This window comes from Hyperolius riggenbachi, chromosome 11 (assembly GCF_040937935.1).
Source record: "Hyperolius riggenbachi isolate aHypRig1 chromosome 11, aHypRig1.pri, whole genome shotgun sequence".
NCBI lineage: Eukaryota > Metazoa > Chordata > Amphibia > Anura > Hyperoliidae > Hyperolius > Hyperolius riggenbachi.
Window position 1 is genome coordinate 247,956,910 of NC_090656.1, and position 20,659 is coordinate 247,977,568.

General features: G+C 49.6%; 1 protein-coding gene across 1 annotated transcript in view; it reads left to right on the forward strand.

The window, feature by feature from the left end:
• EHF (ETS homologous factor) overlaps positions 1 to 20,659 on the forward strand; it is a 161,308-nt gene that overhangs the window by 94,036 nt on the left and 46,613 nt on the right. Inside the window, exons 2-3 of the mRNA XM_068261473.1 lie at positions 2,143 to 2,248; positions 13,706 to 13,954. Coding sequence (XP_068117574.1) covers positions 2,146 to 2,248; positions 13,706 to 13,954 — 352 coding nt within the window. The 5' untranslated portion in view covers positions 2,143 to 2,145. The remainder of the gene's footprint in view (positions 1 to 2,142; positions 2,249 to 13,705; positions 13,955 to 20,659) is intronic.

Consider the following 20,659-nt stretch of genomic DNA (forward strand, 5'->3'; position numbering starts at 1 on the left):
CATTGTCTGTAATCCTATTTATTGTACAGCGCTGCATAATATGTTGGCACTATAGAAATCCAATAAATAATAATAATCACTTCTATAGATACTTTGAATAGTGGTACTCATTAAAAAACTGTTCCCCATGATCCTTCTTGCACCTCTGACACTGTAGCTGCCATTAGCAGGTTTTGGTGTACTGTATCAATTGTTATGTATAGAGTGCTTGGGGGCCCCATTGTAAAACTTGAATCGGGGCCCGCAGCTAAGCCACTGCACCCCAGCTGTCACACACTGATTGCTATAAGACTAAGAGGCGCCCCAGGGCCCCAAACACCTTCATCTCTAGTTATCTGGCTTGCAGTCACTGCCATGTATTCCCTTTTCTTATTTCTCTCTGCTTCAAACACAATACGGGAATGATAGCTGAGTGAGTTGTGCGCCCCCTCCTACACTGCGCCCTGAGGCTGGAGCCTCTCTTGCCTCTGCCCCGCCCTGCACCCCCTTCTACACTGCGCCCTGAGGCTGGAGCCTCTCTCACCTCTGCCCCGCCCTGCACCCCCTCCTACACTGCGCCCTGAGGCTGGAGCCTCTCTCGCCTCTGCCCCGCCCTGCACCTCCTCCTACACTGCGCCCTGAGGCTGGAGCCTCTCTCGCCTCTGCCCCGCCCTGCACCCCCTCCTACACTGCGCCCTGAGGCTGGAGCCTCTCTCGCCTCTGCCCCGCCTCCTACACTGCGCCCTGAGGCTGGAGCCTCTCTCGCCTCTGCCCCGCCCTGCGCCCCCTCCTACACTGCACCCTTTGGCTGGAGCCTCTCTCGCTTCTATCCGCCCTGCGCCCCTTCCTACACTGTGCCCTGCGGCTGGAGCCTCTCTCGCTTCTGCCCGCCCTGTGCCCCCTCCTACACTGCGCCCTGCGGCTGGAGCCTCTCTCGCCTCTGCCCCTCCCTGTACCCCCTCCTACACTGCGCCCTGAGGCCGGAGCCTCTCTCGCCTCTGCCCGCCCTGTGCCCCCTCCTACACTGCGCCCTGAGGCTGGAGCCTCTCTCGCCTCTGCCCCTCCCTGTGCCCCCTCCTACACTGCGCCCTGAGGCTGGAGCCTCTCTCGCCTCTGCCCCTCCCTGTGCCCCCTCCTACACTGCACCCTGAGGCTGGAGCCTCTCTCGCCTCTTCCCCTCCCTGTGCCCCCTCCTACACTGCGCCCTGAGGCTGGAGCCTCTCTCACCTCTGCCCCTCCCTGTGCCCCCTCCTACACTGCACCCTGAGGCTGGAGCCTCTCTCGCCTTTGCCCGCCCTGCGCCCCCTCCTACACTGCGCCCTGAGGCTGGAGCCTCTCTCGCCTCTGCCCCTCCCTGTGCCCCCTCCTACACTGTGCCCTGAGGCTGGAGCCTCTCTCGCCTCTGCCCCTCCCTGTGCCCCCTCCTACACTGCACCCTGAGGCTGGAGCCTCTCTCGCCTCTGCCCCTCCCTGTGCCCCCTCCTACACTGCGCCCTGAGGCTGGAGCCTCTCTCGCCTCTGCCCGCCCTGTGCCCCCTCCTACACTGCGCCCTGAGGCTAGAGCCTCTCTCGCCTCTGCCCCTCCCTGTGCCCCCTCCTACACTGCGCCCTGAGGCTGGAGCCTCTCTCGCCTCTGCCCGCCCTGTGCCCCCTCCTACACTGCGCCCTGAGGCTGGAGCCTCTCTCTCCTCTGCCCCGCCCTGCGCCCCCTCCTACACTGCGCCCTGAGGCTGGAGCCTCTCTCGCCTCTGCCTCGGTCCTGCATCCCCTCCTACACTGTGCCCTGAGGTTGGAGCCTCTCTCGCCTCTGCCCCTCCCTGTGCCCCCTCCTACACTGCGCCCTGAGGCTGGAGCCTCTCTCGCCTCTGCCCGCCCTGTGCCCCCTCCTACACTGCACCCTGAGGCTGGAGCCTCTCTCGCCTCTGCCCCGCCCTGACGCCCAATACAGGAGTACGGCAATGACAATATTCCATTGTGGGCAATGCAAAAGAGCATTGAACTTGAAAAATAATGCATATGCATCATCTCTTTGCTTCTCATTCGATCATTCCTAGCAATAAGTGCACTCCATGTTAAATTTATCAGAAAAAGATGATTATGCGTCTGTGTGCCCTGGCCGCTCCGTTATTCATTATCCACTGAATGGTGTCTTTCTTTCTACAGATCATGATTTTACAAGGAAGCAACATTATGAACATTACCCCAAGTGCCACCGCACACCCCCACACCCATCAGCCCGCCTGGCCGTCCCACTACCCAGCATGTGAAGGTAAGGAGTGCTCTTCATTTCACTCTAAAGCCTCGTGCAAACGTATGAGGACTGTCGCTCCGGCAGAGATCGGGATTGATCCTACAGGTGGCAGTTCGGGGATCGATGCTGTACAGATGCATCAATAGCCTGCAAGCTAGCAAGGTGTCTGTTGCGTTGGAAGGGGGCGGAGGGATGACAAGTGGTGCATGACGAAACCGGCGGGTTGAGTTGGGGCAAACAGTGCAATTGGGGTCTGCTTAGATGTCAATAAAAATCTGGCATGCCTGATCTTTTTAGGTGAGGTTAGGTGGCTGCTGTACACACGCTAGATGAGTCCTGGATTGTCAGCCAAGGGGAACTTTGTAGTCAAGGTAAACTAGCGTGTTATAGAGCTTAAGATAAAATCAAGGCCCAGAAAATCAATGCACAGATTGCTTGTTGTAGCAGAAACAGAGGGCGTGGTCCCAGCTGGCCCCTGACTTGATGACTGGCTTCTTCTTCTGCTGGTTAACTCAGTCAACCACTAGAAGCTTTGATTTGCTAGATCCAACTTTAACTTCCTGGAAGGAGCTAATTCTCTGCACCTTTATTATTATTATTATTATTAAGTATTTATATAGCGCCGACATATTATGCAGCGCTGTACAGTGTATATATATATTGTCACTAACTGTCCCTCAAAGGAGCTCACAATCTAATCCCTACCATTGCCATATGTCTATATTATGTAGTGTAAGTACTGTAGTCTAGGGCCAATTTTAGGGGGAGCCAATTAACTTATCCGTATGTTTTTGGAATGTGGGAGGAAACCGGAGTGCCCGGAGGAAACCCACGCAGACACAGAGAGAACATACAAACTCTTTGCAGATAGTGCCCTGGCTGGGATTCGAACCATGGACCCAGCGCTGCAAGGCGAGAGAGCTAAACACTATGCCACCGTGCTGCACCCGACTGTCTTGCCCGAGAACCCAGCATGTGTACAATTCCCCCCTCATGTCGCATAAAGAACTGGCATACTGGACTTTAAACAACAATGATGCCCATGTGAGAAACCCGACTGTATTGTGTTGCATACATTAAGTAAGGGTGCAAGGAACAAAGGGCGCAAGGTGAAGCCGAAATTTCGAAATATTGTCTATAACAATGTTTTTTTTTTTATTGTTTCTTCATCTTTATCTGTGCTAGAATAATAAGTATATTAAAATAACAGTATTAAAGGGGTGCAGGGTGAAGCTGAAATTTCAAATTATTCTTTATAACAATGAAATCGAAAAAAAATATTTACAGTCGTAATAATAGTAAAATATTGGTAAATATTACCGATATTTAACTACAACTAAACCTAACCTTACTCTACCTCCTCCGATGCCTAACCCAAACTGACCCCCCCTTCCTGATGCCTAACCCTAACCCCCCTTCCTAGCACCTAACCCTAAGGCCCCCCTTCCTGACGCCTAACCCTAAACACCCCCCTTCCTGACACCTAACCCTAAAACCCCCTTCCTGACACCTAACCCTAAGACCGCCCCTTCCTGACGCCTAACCCTAAAGGTGGCTTCTAACGAACCAATTTCTAGCGAAAAATCGTTCAAGCGATCAGAAAATTCTGATCATAAGAAAAATCGCTCACTACACCATCAACGAACCAATCTCTGCTTCCTATCTATCACAACCAATAAGAAAATTCTAATTTTGGTTTGACCAAAATACAATCGGATGACTATTTTTATAATCGTTCATAATCGATTGTTCCCATCAATGGAGATTATTTACAACCAATCCGATCAGAAGTTCTGATCGCTCAAACGATTTTTCGCTAGAAATTGGACTGTTAGTGGCCACCTTAAGACCCCCCTTTCAGACACCTAACCGTAAGACCCCTGCTTCCTGAGACACAACCCTAAAACCCTCCTTTCTGACGCCCAACCCTAAAACCTCCCTTACTGACGCCTAACCCTAAAACCCCCATTTCTGACGCCTAACCCTAAAACCCTCCTTCCTGACGCCTAACCCTAAAACCCCCCTTCCTGATGCCTAACCCTAAAACCCCCCTTCCTGATGCCTAACCCTAAAACCTCCCTTCCTGACGCCTAACCCTAAAATCCCCCATCCTGACACCTAACCCTAAGACCCTCCTTTCTGACGCCTAACCCTAAAACCCTCCTTCCTGACACCTAACCCTAAAACCCCCTACCTGATGCCTAAGCCTAACCCCAAAACCCCCATTTCTGACGCCTAACCCTAAAACCCTCCTTCCTGACGCCTAACCCTAAAACCCCCCTTCCTGACGCCTAACCCTAAAATCCCCCATCCTGACACCTAACCCTAAGACCCTCCTTCCTGACGCCTAACCCTAAAACCCTCATTCCTGACACCTAACCCGAAAACCCCCTACCTGATGCCTAACCCCAAAACCCCCCTTTCTGACGCCTAACCCTAAAACCTCCCTTCCTGACTCCTAACCCTAAAATCCCCCATCCTGATGCCTAACCCAAAAGGACAACTGAAGTGTGGGGGATAGGGCGGCTGCCATATTTATTTTCTTTTAAGCAGTACCAGTTTCCTGGCTATCCTGCTGATCCTCTACCTATAATACTTTTAGCCATAGCCCCTGAACAAGCATGCAGCAGATCAGGTGTTTCTGACATTATTGTCAGATCTGACAAGCTTTGCTGCATGCTTGTTTCTGGGGTTATTCAGACACTATGGATGCCAGGCAACTGGTATTGTTTAAAAGAAAATAAATATGGCAGCCTCCATATTCGTCAACTTCAGTTGTTCAGCCTATGCTGGTCCGATCTGTGCTGCGTGGGCTCTCCAGCCCACAGCACAGATCACTTTGAAGCCAGGGCGACCAGACTTCCCCCCTTTTTTCCCCACTAGGGGGATGTCCTGCCGGGGGGTCTGACCAATCAGAGGCCGGGGATCGCCGATCTGCCTTACGGCGCTGCTGCGCAGCAGCGCCGTATGATGTAAATAGCGGGGATTTCTTCCCCGCATGTTTACATTTTGCTGGCGAGCCGCGATTGGCGGCTCTCCGGCTGTTTACGGAGACACCCTCCGTGAACTGACATGGAAAGGCGATTGAGCGGCCGTTTCCATGGTAAACCACTTAAGACCTGCCGACGCCTATGGGCGTTAGCTGGTTGTTAAGTGGTTAAGATCCCACTTCCTGGTGTCTAACCCTAAAACCATGGGTGTAGCAATCACCCCTGTGACCCCTGCCATCCCAGAGGCTTTGGGGGGGCCCTCCTCCTCCCTCTCCCCAACCATAAGTGCAGCCAATTAGCAAAGAAACCCACCATTCGCTAACAAAAACCATGTGCAGGAGTGTGTGTGAAATTGCCAATTGCAGGCAAACGGAGAAGGAGAAGAGGACGGCGTGGGAGCGATCAGGCCGGAAGGGGCTGGAGGAAGCCCCAGGTATGTATATTTTAATGTTAATCACCCATTTCAGGTTCCCTTTAAGTCTAGTTACTCCCCTGCCTAAAACCCCTCTTCCTGACGCCTAACCCTAAACCCCTCTTCCTGACGCCTAACCCTAAAACCCCTCTTCCTGACGCCTAACCCTAAAACCCCTCTTCCTGACGCCTAACCCTAAAACCCCTCTTCCTGACGCCTAACCCTAAAACCCCTCTTCCTCAAGTAACGTAAATACAAAAAACAATAAATCCCTAAAACAATACATTTCAAAATGGTAATTCTCAAAACAAATTGCAAAACAATAATTTTCATGACGCCCAATAGCAGATATTTTGCATTAGCGCCGGGGTGCCAAAATAGCATACCTCCCAACTTTGTGAGATGAGAAAGCGGGACACTTAAGCCACACCCCTGGCACACCCCTGATCACGCCCCCATCACACCCCTAGTCACGCATACCATAAAGATTTCATAAGAAAAATATGTTGTTTTATAATTCAAGCCACACTGGTCCTTTCTATCCTGGTTCATTTTCCTTCATATTAACATTTTAATATTAGTAATATATCAATTTAAAGGATGGGAATAAAGTTTAAAGTCAATCAAACACAATGTTTGGTAGAGAAATACATATATTTACATAGATAGAGGGACAAAGTCCTCAAAGTGTAGTGTAGTGTAGTATATTGTGAAGTTGATTGTGGTGCACAATTCAAAAAGTGTGGTACTACTCACCAAGGTGGGTTACATGTCTGGGCAACCATCCAATGACACTTGCCGAGAATAACCGTCTCCAGGCGGGTAAGGACAGGAACTATACGTCGGTCGCACTCCAGAAAAGAATATCTGGAGCCCAAAGGCTCGAGGAGGTCACCCCTCAGAAGGGAGAGGGGTGTGTATATGATCCAGAGAGAAGGAGAGGCGCCCGAAATAATAAAATGATTAAAAGGTTAAAATCATATGAGGTAGCTTACCTCAAGGGCGACACCACTACAAAAATAAATTTAATAGCACTAGGCAACGCGTTTCGTGATCCCAATCGTCTCACTTCATCAGGCCGACAATCTGTGCCGGGTTGCGCCCAATGCTGATTCTTGCTATCCACCGGGCCTGATAAAGTGAGACGTTCTGGCCCACGAAACGCGTTGCCTTGTGCTATCTATATATATAATAGAGTAAGTGCCTCAACCTTCAAACAAGAAGAAGAAGTAGTGCCCTGCCCCCAGGGCCGGTCCAAGCAAGAAGAAGGGGCTGGTCCAAGCAAGAAGAAGAAGTAGGGTCATATCAAACCAAGGGCTAAGAGGGATAATTTGCATATTCAGTAGCAGTGCATTGTGGGTAAACACAAATGTTCACTTATAGCGGAATTATTGCAGATTTTCTTCTGTTTTAAGAAGGAAAATTACACCAAGCTTTGCTTTTTTTTAGTAGGAGGGATTTTTGGTCTACTTTATCCCCCTATACATTCTTAGTAGTTTTGGTCACCCTGAGCTGCTTGGTTACTCTGCTGTACTGGTCCAAGCCCAATCTCATACAGTCATATCAATCCCTGCTATGTGCTGATGAGAATCAAAGGTCTGAAATAGGCTGTCACATGTGGGTTTGATATGTCTGTGTAAGACTTAAAGCTATAGGCTTGCTTGGCTTACTAAGGGTGAAAAAGAATAATTTGCATAATTAGTAGCGGTGTATTGTGGGTAATCACAAATGTTCACTTACAGCTGAATTATTGCAGTTTCTTCTGTTTTAAAGGACTTCCAAGACCAAAATCTGCCCCCAAAACGTAAAAAAAGTTAACTACCTGCATGACTTTGTAAGGCAAGGAGGACGCCGTCCGCACCCTCTGTGCCATTCCGCCTGGTCCCCTCTGCTCTATAGCCCCCCGAAAGACTCCGACCCCACGGTCCGGGTCGGTATCTGCAGCCTGCATAAAGATGGCCGCCGGAGCTGGCCACGGCTGCGCAGCTCTAGGGCCAACCCTCCGATCCACGCTGCCTGTTACGTGGATTGGGGGTTGGCCCTAGAGCTGCGCAGCCGCGGACTGCGCAGCCGTGGCTAGTGTTGGGCGAACATCTAGATGTTCGGGTTCGGGCCGAACAGGCCGAACATGGCCGCGATGTTCGGGTGTTCGACCCGAACTCCGAACATAATGGAAGTCAATGGGGACCCGAACTTTTGTGCTTTGTAAAGCCTCCTTATATGCTACATACCCCAAATTTACAGGGTATGTGCACCTTGGGAGTGGGTACAAGAGGAAAAAAAAATTTAGCAAAAAGAGCTTATAGTTTTTGAGAAAATCGATTTTAAAGTTTCAAAGGGAAAACTGTCTTTTAAATGCGGGAAATGTCTGTTTTCTTTGCACAGGTAACATGCTTTTTGTCGGCATGCAGTCATAAATGTAATACATATAAGAGGTTCCAGGAAAAGGGACCGGTAATGCTAACCCAGCAGCAGCACACGTGATGGAACAGGAGGAGGGTGGCGCAGGAGGAGAAGGCCACGCTTTGAGACACAACAACCCAGGCCTTGCATGAGGACAAGAAGCGTGCGGATAGCATGCTTTGTACCACCATGCAGTCATAAATGTAATAAAGATAAGTGGTTCAATAAACAGGGACCACGCGGCAACGCTAACCCAGCAGCAGCACACGTGATGGAACAGGAGGAGGCGCAGGAGGAGAAGGCCACGCTTTGTGAGACACAACAACCCAGGCCTTGCATGAGGACAAAAAGCGTGCGGATAGCATGCTTTGTACCGCCATGTAGTCATAAATGTAATAAAGATAAGAGGTTCAATAAACAGGGACCACGCGGCAACGCTAACCCAGCAGCAGCAGCAGCAGCAGCACACGTGATGGAACAGGAGGAGGCGCAGGAGGAGAAGGCCACGCTTTGTGAGACACAACAACCCAGGCCTTGCATGAGGACAAAAAGCGTGCGGATATAGCAGCAATGCTTTTTGCCGCCATGCAGTCATAAATGTAATACAGATGAGAGGTTCAATAAACAGGGACCGGAAACGCTAAACCATCCCAGATGTTCATCGGTCATGTTACTTGGTTGGGGTCCAGGAGTGTTGCGTAGTCGTTTCCAATCCAGGATTGATTCATTTTAATTTGAGTCAGACGGTCTGCATTTTCTGTGGAGAGGCGGATACGCCGATCTGTGATGATGCCTCCGGCAGCACTGAAACAGCGTTCCGACATAACGCTGGCTGCCGGGCAAGCCAGCACCTCTATTGCGTACATTGCCAGTTCGTGCCAGGTGTCTAGCTTCATGCCCGGTTTCAGGTCCAGCGGTGCCAGCCACAAATCCGTCTGTTCCTTTATTCCCCTCCAAATTTCCTCCCCTGTGTGCTGCTTATCCCCAAGGCAGATCAGCTTCAGCAACGCTTGCTGACGCATGCCAACAGCTGTGCTGCACTGCTTCCACGATCCTACTGCTGCTGGTGCTGGGTTAGCATTTCCGGATGAGGTACAGCTTTGAGATGCGTTGGAGGAGAAGGAGTCAGAGAGGTAGGTGCTGCTGTTGTTATCCAGCTGTTTGCGGCGTGGGCAACACCCGCGCCGTAGCAGGTGAGGAATCGCTGCCAGGCTCCACAAGGTTCACCCAGTGCGCGGTAAGGGAGATGTATCGACCCTGGCCGAACGCACTCGTCCAGGTGTCAGTGGTGAGGTGAACCTTGCAGGCAACGGCATTCTTCAAGCTTCGGGTTATTTAGCTGACCACGTGCTCATGCAACTCAGGCACTGCAGAGCGCGCAAAGTGGTAGCGGCTGGGAACCACGTAACGTGGGATGGCCACTGACATCATGCCCTTGAAGCTGTTTGTCTCCACCACTCGATATGGCAGCATTTCGCAGGCCAGAAGCTTGGCTATGCTGGCTGGCTGTTACTGCCACGGCCCGGGGGTCATTTGCTGGCAATTTCCTCTTGTGCTCAAACATCTCAGAAACAGACAACTCAACCGTAGCGCTGCACACCGAAGGGCTGTTGGTTGTTGTGTTTGATGAACACTGGGAGACCTCAAGAGCACTAGTCCGGAAAGTGACAGTGTCAGCATCGTCTGATGTTTGTGAATGTTGTGAACCACGCAATGGCTGGGCTACTGCTGCTGCTGAGGCGGGTCTGGTGGTGAGTCTGGTGAACCCAAGGGAGGCAGTGTTGCTGGTGGTACCCTGTCCTGCCGCGTTTGCCCACAGAGTGGGATGTTTGGATAGAATGTGGCGGCTCATGCTGGTGGTGGAGAGGTTGTTAATACTTTTCCCCCTGCTCAGGCGGGTCTTGCACACCTTGCAAATCGCCATGGTAACATCCTCAGTGCAGTCTTCAAAGAAAGCCCAGACTTTAACTGGCTGAGGACTCGGACCTCGTGCGTGATGTGCTGGTGCTGCTTAACCCACTGCTGGACGCTTGAGAGGTCATCCAAGTAATTATCTGGTCCTGTTCTTTTGGATCTGTGAGGGTTGTTGTCCTGGACAACATGGGCAGTATTGAGTGGGTTTTCTTGGGTGCTCCCCTGTGGCCTGTACGTGAACCGTCAGGGGAAACACCTCTTCCCTTGCCCCTCCCTCTTTCACCGGATTTCTTCCTCATTTCACTTATCCTTAAAGTACACGCTGACTGGCAGCAGTACAGTGGCAGTACAGAAATGCTATACAGTGGTGGGTGAGCGGTGTACCACTATTGTCAGCAGTGACACAGAGCACAATGCTATACAGTGGCGGGTGAGCGGTGTACTACTGTTCCCAGCAGACACAGAGTGGAAGTAAACACAATGCTATATAGTGTGGCTGAGCCGTGTACACAGAGTGGCATTAAACACAATGCTATATAGTCTGCTATATAGTCACCCCGAACAGGGTGATGTTCTGCAGAACCCGAACAGTGGCAAACACTGTTCGCCCAACACTACTGGGAGGGAACGCAGATTTTAGTACCTAAACACACGATACAACATGTTTTCCGGGGTCGGACTCTGAGGCACATACAGATGGTCCCGATCATCATCCTCATCATACAACTCTTCTCCTGAGTCTGACCCACCCACCACCTCTGCCACCCCAACATCCCCAGACACAGACCCCTCATCGTCCTCAACATTAACTTGGGATGCTGGCCTGAGCCAGACCTCCTCCTCCACATCAGGCCCCATCATCTCCTCAATGGCAGCCCTCATTAATCGCTCTGGCGACGGACTGATGGACACAACGTTCTCCTCCGGGGAGGGCTGCTGCTGACCACTGGCTGCTGGGGTGGATGTTATAGCTTGCGTGGGGCGTTGGCTGTTGCTGTTGTTGGGAGTGCTGCTCACAGCGGAGGTCTCTGGGGAACTCATGTTGAGCTCATATAGTGGTTGACGGTGAGTGGAGTATTACTGATCCCAGCAATATACACACTGACTGGCAGAGTACGCAATGCTATATAGTGTGGCTGAGCGAGGTACACAGAGTGGCAGTAAACAGAATGCTATATAGTGTGGCTGAGCGAGCGGTGTACCACTATTCCCAGCAGACACAGAACAGTGAACAGAATGCTATATAGTGTGGCTGAGCGAGCGGTGTACCACTATTCCCAGCAGACACAGAACAGTGAACAGAATGCTATATAGTGTGGATGAGCGAGCGGTGTACCACTATTCCCAGCAGACACAGAACAGTAAACAGAATGCTATATAGTGTGGCTGAGCGAGCGGTGTACCACTATTCCCAGCAGACACAGAACAGTGAACAGAATGCTATATAGTGTGGCTGAGCGAGCGGTGTACCACTATTCCCAGCAGACACAGAACAGTGAACAGAATGCTATATAGTGTGGCTGAGCGAGCGGTGTACTACTGTTCCCAGCAGACACAGAACAGTACACAGAATGCTATATAGTGTGGCTGAACGAGCGGTGTACTACTGTTCCCAGCAGACACAGAACAGTACACAGAATGCTATATAGTGTGGCTGAACGAGCGGTGTACCACTATTCCAAGCAGACACAGAACAGTGAACAGAATGCTATATAGTGTGGCTGAGCGAGCGGTGTACCACTATTCCCAGCAGACACAGAGTGGCAGTAAACAGAATGCTATATAGTGTGGCTGAGCGAGGTACACAGAGTGGCAGTAAACAGAATGCTATATAGTGTGGCTGTGCAAGCGGTGTACTACTATTCCCAGCAGACACAGAGTGGCAGTAAACAGAATGCTATATAGTGTGGCTGAGCGAGGTACACAGAGTGGCAGTAAACAGAATGCTGAGCGAGCGGTGTACTACTATTCCCAGCAGCGACACACAATGACTGGGGGGGACCCTGGCTAGCGTGGCTGGAGCGCGAACTACCCTGCCTGCCTACCCAAAGCTAAACCCACAGACAAATGGCGGAGATATGACGTGGTTCGGGTATTTATTTACCCGAACCACGTGACAGTTCGGCCAATCAGAGCGCGTTCGGGTCCGAACCACGTGACCCGTTCGGCCAATCACAGCGCTAGCCGAACGTTCGGGGAACGTTCGGCCATGCGCTCTTAGTTCGGCCATATGGCCGAACGGTTTGGCCGAGCACCGTCAGGTGTTCGGCCGAACTCGAACATCACCCGAACAGGGTGATGTTCTGCAGAACCCGAACAGTGGCGAACACTGTTCGCCCAACACTAGCCGTGGCCAGCTCCGGCGGCCATCTTTATGCAGGCTGCAGATACCGACCCGGACCGTGGGGTCGCAGCCTTTCGGGGGGGCTATTGAGCAGAGGGGACCAGGCGGAGTGGCACACAGTCATTCAGGTAGTTAACTTTTTTTACGTTTTGGGGGCAGATTTTGGCCTCGGAAGTCCTTTAAGAAGGCAAATTACACCAAGCTTTGATTTTTTTAGTAGGAGGTCTTTTTGGTCCCTTTTATCCACCTATACATTCCGAGTGGTTTGGGTCACCCTGAGCTGCTTGGTTACTCTGTTGTACTGGTCCAAGCCCTATCTCATACATCCATATCAATCCCTGCCATGTACAGATGAGGACCAAAAGTCTGAAACAGGCTGTCACATGTGGGTTTGATATGGCTGTGTAAAATTTAAAGCTATAGGCTTGCTATACACCAGTGGTTCTGGATGCTTGCTTGGCTTACTAAGGGGAAAAGGAATTATTTGCATATTTAGTAGCAGTGCATTGTGGGTAACCACAAATGTTCACTTTATAGCTGAATAATTGCATATTTCTGTCTGTTTTAGGAAGGCAAATTACACCAAGCTTTGATTTTTTTAGTAGGAGGTCTTTTTGGTCCCTTTTATCCCCCTATACATTACGAGTGGTTTGGGTCACCCTGAGCTGCTTGGTTACTCTGTTGTACTGGTCCAAGCCCTATGTCATACAGCCGTATCAATCCCTGCCATGTACTGATGAGGACCAAAAGTCTGAAACAGGCTGTCTACATGTGGGCTTGATATGACTGTGTAAAATTTAAAGCTATATGCTTGCTATACACCAGCAGCTCTGGATGCTTGCTTGGCTTACCAAGGGGGAAAAGGGGTAGTTTTCATATTTCGTAGCAGTGCATTGTGGGTAACCACAAATGTTCACTTAGAGCTGAATTATTGCAGATTTCCTTCTGTTTTAAAAAGGCAAATTACACCAATACAGTGTGCGGCATTGCAGGAAGTGACGACGGTGGAACGCACGATGGAATACGGTAGAGGTGAGTCATCCCCGCCCGCTGCCTCTTACTAATAGTGGCGGCTTCTACTGTGCTTAAGCTGGAGGTAGAGCACACATGGGGGACCCAGTTGAGGGGGGGGGGTCCAACCCCCCTCCCCATCACTGTTCCCAATACCCCCTTCTTACCCTCTACCCTCTTATGCGGCGTATGCTACGCCGCGGGTCAGCTAGTTGAATATATATTTTTGTAATGTAAGTGGTGTCGTCCTTGAGGTAAGCTACCTTATGGGATTGTAACCTTTTAATAATTTTATGCTTTTGGGCTCCACTCCTCCTCTGTGGTCCAGAATATGTACAACTTTTGCCAACTCTTCTTGTACCCTGGTAATTTGTAACGTTGTGACGTTGGCCTGTCTGCAGGGTTCTACATGGGACAGTGGCACGATATCCACCCGCAGTACTGGACCAAGTTCCACGTGTGGGAGTGGCTGCAGCAGTTTGTGGACACCAACCAGCTGGACGCCAGCTGCATCCCGTTCCAGGAGTTCGACATCACGGGGGAGCGGCTATGCAGCATGAGCCTGCAGGAATTCACCCAGGCCGCCGGCGCCGCCGGTCACATCCTGTACAACGACGTCCAGAACCTCAAACACGGCATGGCTTGGAATGGTGAGACATGATATCACAGTAATTAACCTTGTTTAGAGGAGAGCGACAATCTAAAACGTAACTTTCAATAAATAAAAATTGTAAATTGTGCTGATCATTTTCCAAGTGAAGTGAATAGGCAGTGTACTGGAGGGGGTAAGTCAAAATCAGGAGTCCCTGTCACAGAGCTAAGGGGTTCCACCCCAGCTCACACTGCCATGTAAACAGTATACACCATCCTACATGTTTCACCCCACCAATGGGAGGCTTCGTCAGGAGTACAAAAGTGCTCAGTGCCTGTGACATTATTGTGATATTGTTGAATTCAGGAAGTGTGTATCAATGGTGAAAAACATATGAGCAGATTTAGGGTCAGCTCAGACGGACAGCTAACGTTGGATCGTTAGGCCAATGCTAAAATGCTTCTCTTCTACCGAGCAGACAAGCATTTGACATGAGTCCCTGGAATTTTGTTGTCACGTTTTGAGCCCCCAGGGGCAGGGGCGTGACAATAGACCCAGCAAGGGCAGCAAGGGATGCAACCACAGGGGGGCTCAGAAGCCACGGTGGACCCCATGGGGAGAAGTATCTTTTACCTGTCCTGAGAGACTGATAACTAAGGGCACAGAGAGAAAAAGCTTTCTGCTCTCTACACAATTCTTCTAATGACTACATCTGCTCAGCCACTGATAAGGAATCATACAAAGTTTTATAGACAAAGATTTGTAGGCAGTCCCTATTCAGCATTCAGCAGGGTCTTGTGTACAGTACTCAGGCCCCAACCTCTCTAAACCTCCCCAAGTACTCTGCACTGTATTGTTGCTGTTGAAGTCTGCAGAGCCAGTTCTGCTCCATCAGAGATGGACAGAGTGAGTGTAATAAGCTGAGGCTGGGAGAACACTCATCTGTCGGTTTTCTGTATGTGTTTTATGCACACTATGGGCTTGATTCACTAAACCGTGAAAAATTAAATATCACACGTTATCAAAGTTATCACATGCTATCAAAGTTATCACACGTTATCAAAGTTATCACATGCTATCAAAGTTAACACGCCTTATCAGAGTAGCATCGGACCGCTAGGAACCTGCAGGGGCTCAGGGGAGGACGCATGCCATTGCCAATTAGCAGGCTTAAGTTTGTAGCGCTCACTATGCTACTCTGATAAGGGGCCTGATTCACTAAACCGTGATAACTGATATTTGTGTGCTTACCAGTGCAGAAAGCAAGGGGGGAGGGGCATCCAAAGTTTTGCGGGGGGGCCCAGTGACTTCTTGTTACACCCCTGCCCAGGGGTACACAGAACTGAGAACGTAGGATCTCCGGAAATTTGAGTGACTGCATCTCAAATGAGACCCCCGTCAATTAGCCCTACACACATTAAGATGAATACTTCCATTCATCTAAATGCAAGATGTGGTAGATCCCAGCGGTAAATGTGTCAGTCGTTCGTCTAAACCGGCCGTTACGGTTTTACAGTAATATCTGTCAGGCCCGGCACCTACTAGAGCAGGGTTTGTGGTTCGCCGTCAATCACCAGTGATTCCCTAAAACCGCGTCACCAATAAAAGTCAATGGAGCTGAACCAACTAGAGTGATCACGATTATAGTTTATTGCAATCGCAGGTCATGTATTTCGGGAGCGATTGTGCTCCAATGTAAAGTATTGGTGCATTGCAAAATTGCTCCTGAATCGCTGTGCAAAGTGATTTGTGAGCAATTTTGAAGCATTTGCATTACCCAGAATCACCTGCTTTTCCCAGAATCCTTTTCGCAATCACACTCAAATCAGCAGCACCTTTATAAAAACGCTTCAAAAATTGCCAGAATTCATTCCTGATCCTGAAATCACTTACAGAATGCTTGCAAAAAACAGCTAGCGATTGTGATAGCGATTTGCGATTGCAATTGGCTCCCAGGCCTAAGTCAACTTTCTCTTGTTGACCCCCCCCTTCGGCACCATTGACTTCAATTAGAAGGAAATTGAGTGTTTTGGAGGAGGAGTGAACGGCAATTTGGCCACACCTCTACCTCCCAGAAGGTAGTTTGTCTTCCAGCAGATCCTAGGGCAGAGACAATGTGCAGCATTGCATAACAAAGAACTTAGAATATTTAGGATTGATTGTGACTTGAAGGGGAAGGCAGACAATAGTCATAAAAGAAAGTTTGCCCGGAGAGTAAACACACTGTATGACCAGATTTATGATATTAATATGGTTTTTCAGCTTTCTAGTATTGTCCATCCACCACCCCTCACTAGAGTTGGGCCGAACCTCCGATTTTAGGTTCGCGAACCCTGTTCGCGAACTTCCGCGAAAGGTTCGGTTCGCAAAAAAGTTCGCGAACCGTAATAGACTTCAATGGGGAGGCGAACTTTGAAAGTTTAAAAAAATTCTATCAACTGGAAAAATTATAGAAAACATGTTTCAAAAGCTGTAATACCTGGAGCCACACCTAATTCAGTTAAATACACATCACTGCTGGAGGACCCGCCCACCTCCAAGCAAGGTCCTTTATACCATTTGCCTGCCTACACTAATTAGTTATGGGACAGCTGCTACACACTCTGCTAGGGAGATTTTAATTGGCCTTCCTCTACCCTTCTACCTATTCCCTCCTCCCTCCTACTGGAGGGAGGAGGGTCTCTTCTGCCAGGGAATTATACTATTTTAAAAACCAGTATACATCATACCATAGCTGGGAATACATACATGAGTATACATCATACCATAACTGGGGATACATACATGAGTATACATCATACCATAGCTGGGAATTGAACCCAGATCTCACTGTGTGGTGGGCACGTCACCCTAAGCACTGTACCACTACAGAAGTAAGTGAAGCTAGCCTAAAATTTAACATTTATGCTCAATGCAATAGAACCATTAAGTTGCTTAAAGGAGAACTGTAGTGAGAGGTATATGGAGGCTGCCATATTGATTTCCTTTTAAGCTATACCAGTTGCCTGGCAGCCCTGCTGATCTATTTGGCTGCAGTAGTGTGAATCACACCAGAAACAAGCATGCAGCTAATCTTGTCAGATCTTACAAAAATGGCAAACACCAGATCATACCATAGCTGGGAATCGAACCCAGATCTCACTGTGTGGTGGGCACGTCACCCTAAGCACTGTACCACTACAGAAGTAAGTGAAGCTAGCCTAAAATTTAACATTTATGCTCAATGCAATAGAACCATTAGGTTGCTTAAAGGAGAACTGTAGTGAAAGGTATATGGAGGCTACCATATTGATTTCCTTTTAAGCAATACCAGTTACCTGGCTATCCTGCAGATCCTCTGCCTCCAATACTTTTAGCCCTAGACCCTGAACAAGCATGCAGCAGATCTGGTGTTTGACATTTTTGTAAGATCTGACAAGATTAGCTGCATGCTTGTTTCTGGTGTGATTCACACTACAGTGGCTGGATAGTGTACTGGTTAAGGGCGCTGCCTTTGACATGGGAGACCAGGGTTTGAATCCTGGCTAGGTCAAGTACCTATTCAGTAAGGAGTTCAAGGCAAGACTCACTAACACTGCAGGGTGGCCTCTTGAGCGCGTACCTGTGGCTTGCAGCTCTTGAGCGCTTTGAGTCCGACAGGAGAAAAGCACTATACAAATGTTTGGATTATTATTATTATTACTGCAGCCAAATAGATCAGCAGGGCTGCCAGGCAACTGGTATAGCTTAAAAGGAAATCAATATGGCAGCCTCCATATACCTCTCACTACAGTTCTCCTTTAAGCAACCTAATGGTTCTATTGCATTGAGCATAAATGTTAAATTTTAGGCTAGCTTCACTTACTTCTGTAGTGGTACAGTGCTTAGGGTGACGTGCCCACCACACAGTGAGATCTGGGTTCAATTCCCAGCTATGGTATGATGTATACTCATGTATGTATCCCCAGCTATGGTATGATGTATACTCATGTATGTATTCCCAGCTATGGTATGATGTATACTGGTTTTTAAAATAGTATAATTCCCTGGCAGAAGAGAGCCTTCTCCCTCCAGGAGGAGGGAATAGGTAGAAGGGAGGAGGGAGGCCAATTAAAATCTCCCTAGCAGAGTGTGTAGCAGCTGTCCCATAACTAATTAGTGTAGTCAGACAACTGAGTCAAATGGTATAAAGGACCTAGCTTGAAGGGAGGGTGGGCGGGTTCTCAAGCAGTGTGTTTGACAATAACATGTCTGCTGACAGTGAAATGGAGGCTAAAAATTTTGCTCAATACAGCATTATGGGGCGAATCAAACTTCCGCAAAAGTTCGCCTGATGCAGGCGAACGCGAACCCCCAAAGTTCGCCTGGAACCGTTCGCCGGCGAACCGTTCGGCCCATCTCTACCCCTCACCACCACCACCATTCCACTTCTGAATATGCAATACATCTCTTTATGCCCCTAAAGCCAGGCTTACATCTAGAGCCGCTGTGTACAGCGAGCCTATAGCTTATACATGTTACAGAGCCACATCAACCCAACATGCAGACAAGCCTGTTTCTGACTTTCTGGTCCTCATCACTGCATAGCAGGGGCTTCCCGGGGCATAAACAGATGATTTGCATATTCAGGAGTGATGCATCATGGGAAACCGCAGTTGCTCACTTACAGCTGAATCATCACAACTACCTTCTGTTTTAAAGGACACCCGATGTGACATGTGGCATAATGAGATAGACATGTGTATGTACAGTGCCTAGCACACTAATAACTAGGCTGTGTTCCTTTTTGTCTTTCTCTGCCTGAAAGAGTTAAATATCAGGTATGAAAGTGGCAGTTCCTGTCTGAGTCAAGACTGGGTCAGACTACAGTGTGACCCTCACTGATAAGACATTCCAACTATAAAGCCCTTTCCTGGCAGAAAATGGCTTCTGAGAGCAGGAAAGAGATAAAAAGGGTCAATAATAAACTTCAATGAATGTGTCAATGAGCAAAAACAATAAAACAAAACAAAAAAACTTAAAAAGTAGATTTAAATATAAAATAAAACTGTGGAATATCTTAAAAAGTAAATTTTAGGAGAAGGAGGATAGATACAATTGTTTATTTCATTAGTTTATTTTCACCTTGGGTGTCCTTTAAAGTAAACCTGTAACTTTAGAGGAGGCAATCTTAGAGGAGTGAATCTTCTGGATCCTCCATAGGCTCCCCACATCCTCCTGCAGAGCATGGCTGGATGCCGCGGGCCCCTGGAAGCTCACAGGCGTGGTCCCGTACGTGAGCGAGAGCAGCTGCAGTGTGCAGGCTCAGGATAGCTCCTCCCTGTGCAGTAGCACGCAGCCGCCGCTCGGGGTCGGGGGGAAAAGTCAAACCCGTACGGCTCCTTCCTACTGCGCAGGCACGAGCCGTCTGTTTCTGCACAGTGTGGCCGAGCTCCGCCCACAAGCTTCAGGGGGTCCCAGCGACGGCGTGGGGGAGGGGAAGCCTCTGGAATGGATTATCCAGAGCCTTCCCTCTACTGAGGTACGTATCCCAACTTGGCAAAACAGTGATGATCGTACTGTGATTCTGTGAATTACGATTACAGGAAATTTCACGTAAATGTTCTTCATTTCCTCAAAAATGACAAGGAGTTCTACTTAACATGCATAGCAAATTTGGTGTCAACGGCATCAGTGGGGGCTTTGCTATTAACCACTAAAGTCATGAAATGACAGTTCCTGATTATGTTTACAAACAAAATTATGATTTTTCCCCAAATTCCGCATTAACATGTCTCTTTGTCCCCCCCAGTCCCCATAATAACTCCTTGAAACGTTTGACTTTAGCCTTACGCCAGATTTTCGGACAGGAAGAGGCGGGCTTAATGAGATGTTCCCTCCCATCAGCTCCCATTCCCTCCTCTTCCCCGCCCCATTCATTCCCCTTAAGAGGAGAGTGATAGGAGGGAACATCTTGTCAAGCCTGCCTTTTCCTGTCTGAAAATTTTACTTTAGCCAAAGGTCACATTTTTCAAGGCATGATTACGGGACCAAGGGGAACAAGGAGAGGCATGGACAATGCACAAATGTAAGTGGATCCAGCATGAATATACCTTTGTGCTTACCCTAGATAGCTACGCCTCAGGTCAGGTATCCTTTAAGGCAGTGCTGTCCAACTGGCGGCCCGCGGGCCGCATCCGGCCCGCCAGGCCACCTGCTGCGGCCCGCTCGTGTCCCTGGGATGCAGGCATGGCTTGCGCTATCGGCGCCATGCCTGCTCCCTCGTATTGTGGCCTCCTGTGTCCCCGCTGGCCTCTCCTATGTCCCCCCGCTGCCGCTGCCTCACAGATCAGACCTCACAGATCGCGGCGACTGAGGTAAACAGAGGGCGCATGGTACCCGCACGGAGTACGTCACATGCGGAAGTGAATCATTAGTCATTTCCGCATGTGACGTTCTGCCGCGCGGGTGTCATGCGCGCGCTCTGCTTGCTTCAGTCGCCGCGATCTGTGAGGTCTGATCTGTGAGGCAGCAGCGGCATCATCAGCGGGGACACCGGAGAGGCCAGCGAGGACACCGGAGAGGCCAGCGGGGACACCGGAGAGGCCAGCGGGGACACCGAGGTAACGGGCTCGTTACTGGTGGGGGCACCTGTCACTAGCTGGGGAGGCTCCTGACACTATCTAACTGGGGGGGCACCTGTCACTATCTAACTGGGGGGGCACCTGTCACTATCTAGCTGGGGGGGGCACCTGTCACTGTCTAAGTGGGGGGCACCTGTCACTATCTAAGTGGGGGGCACCTG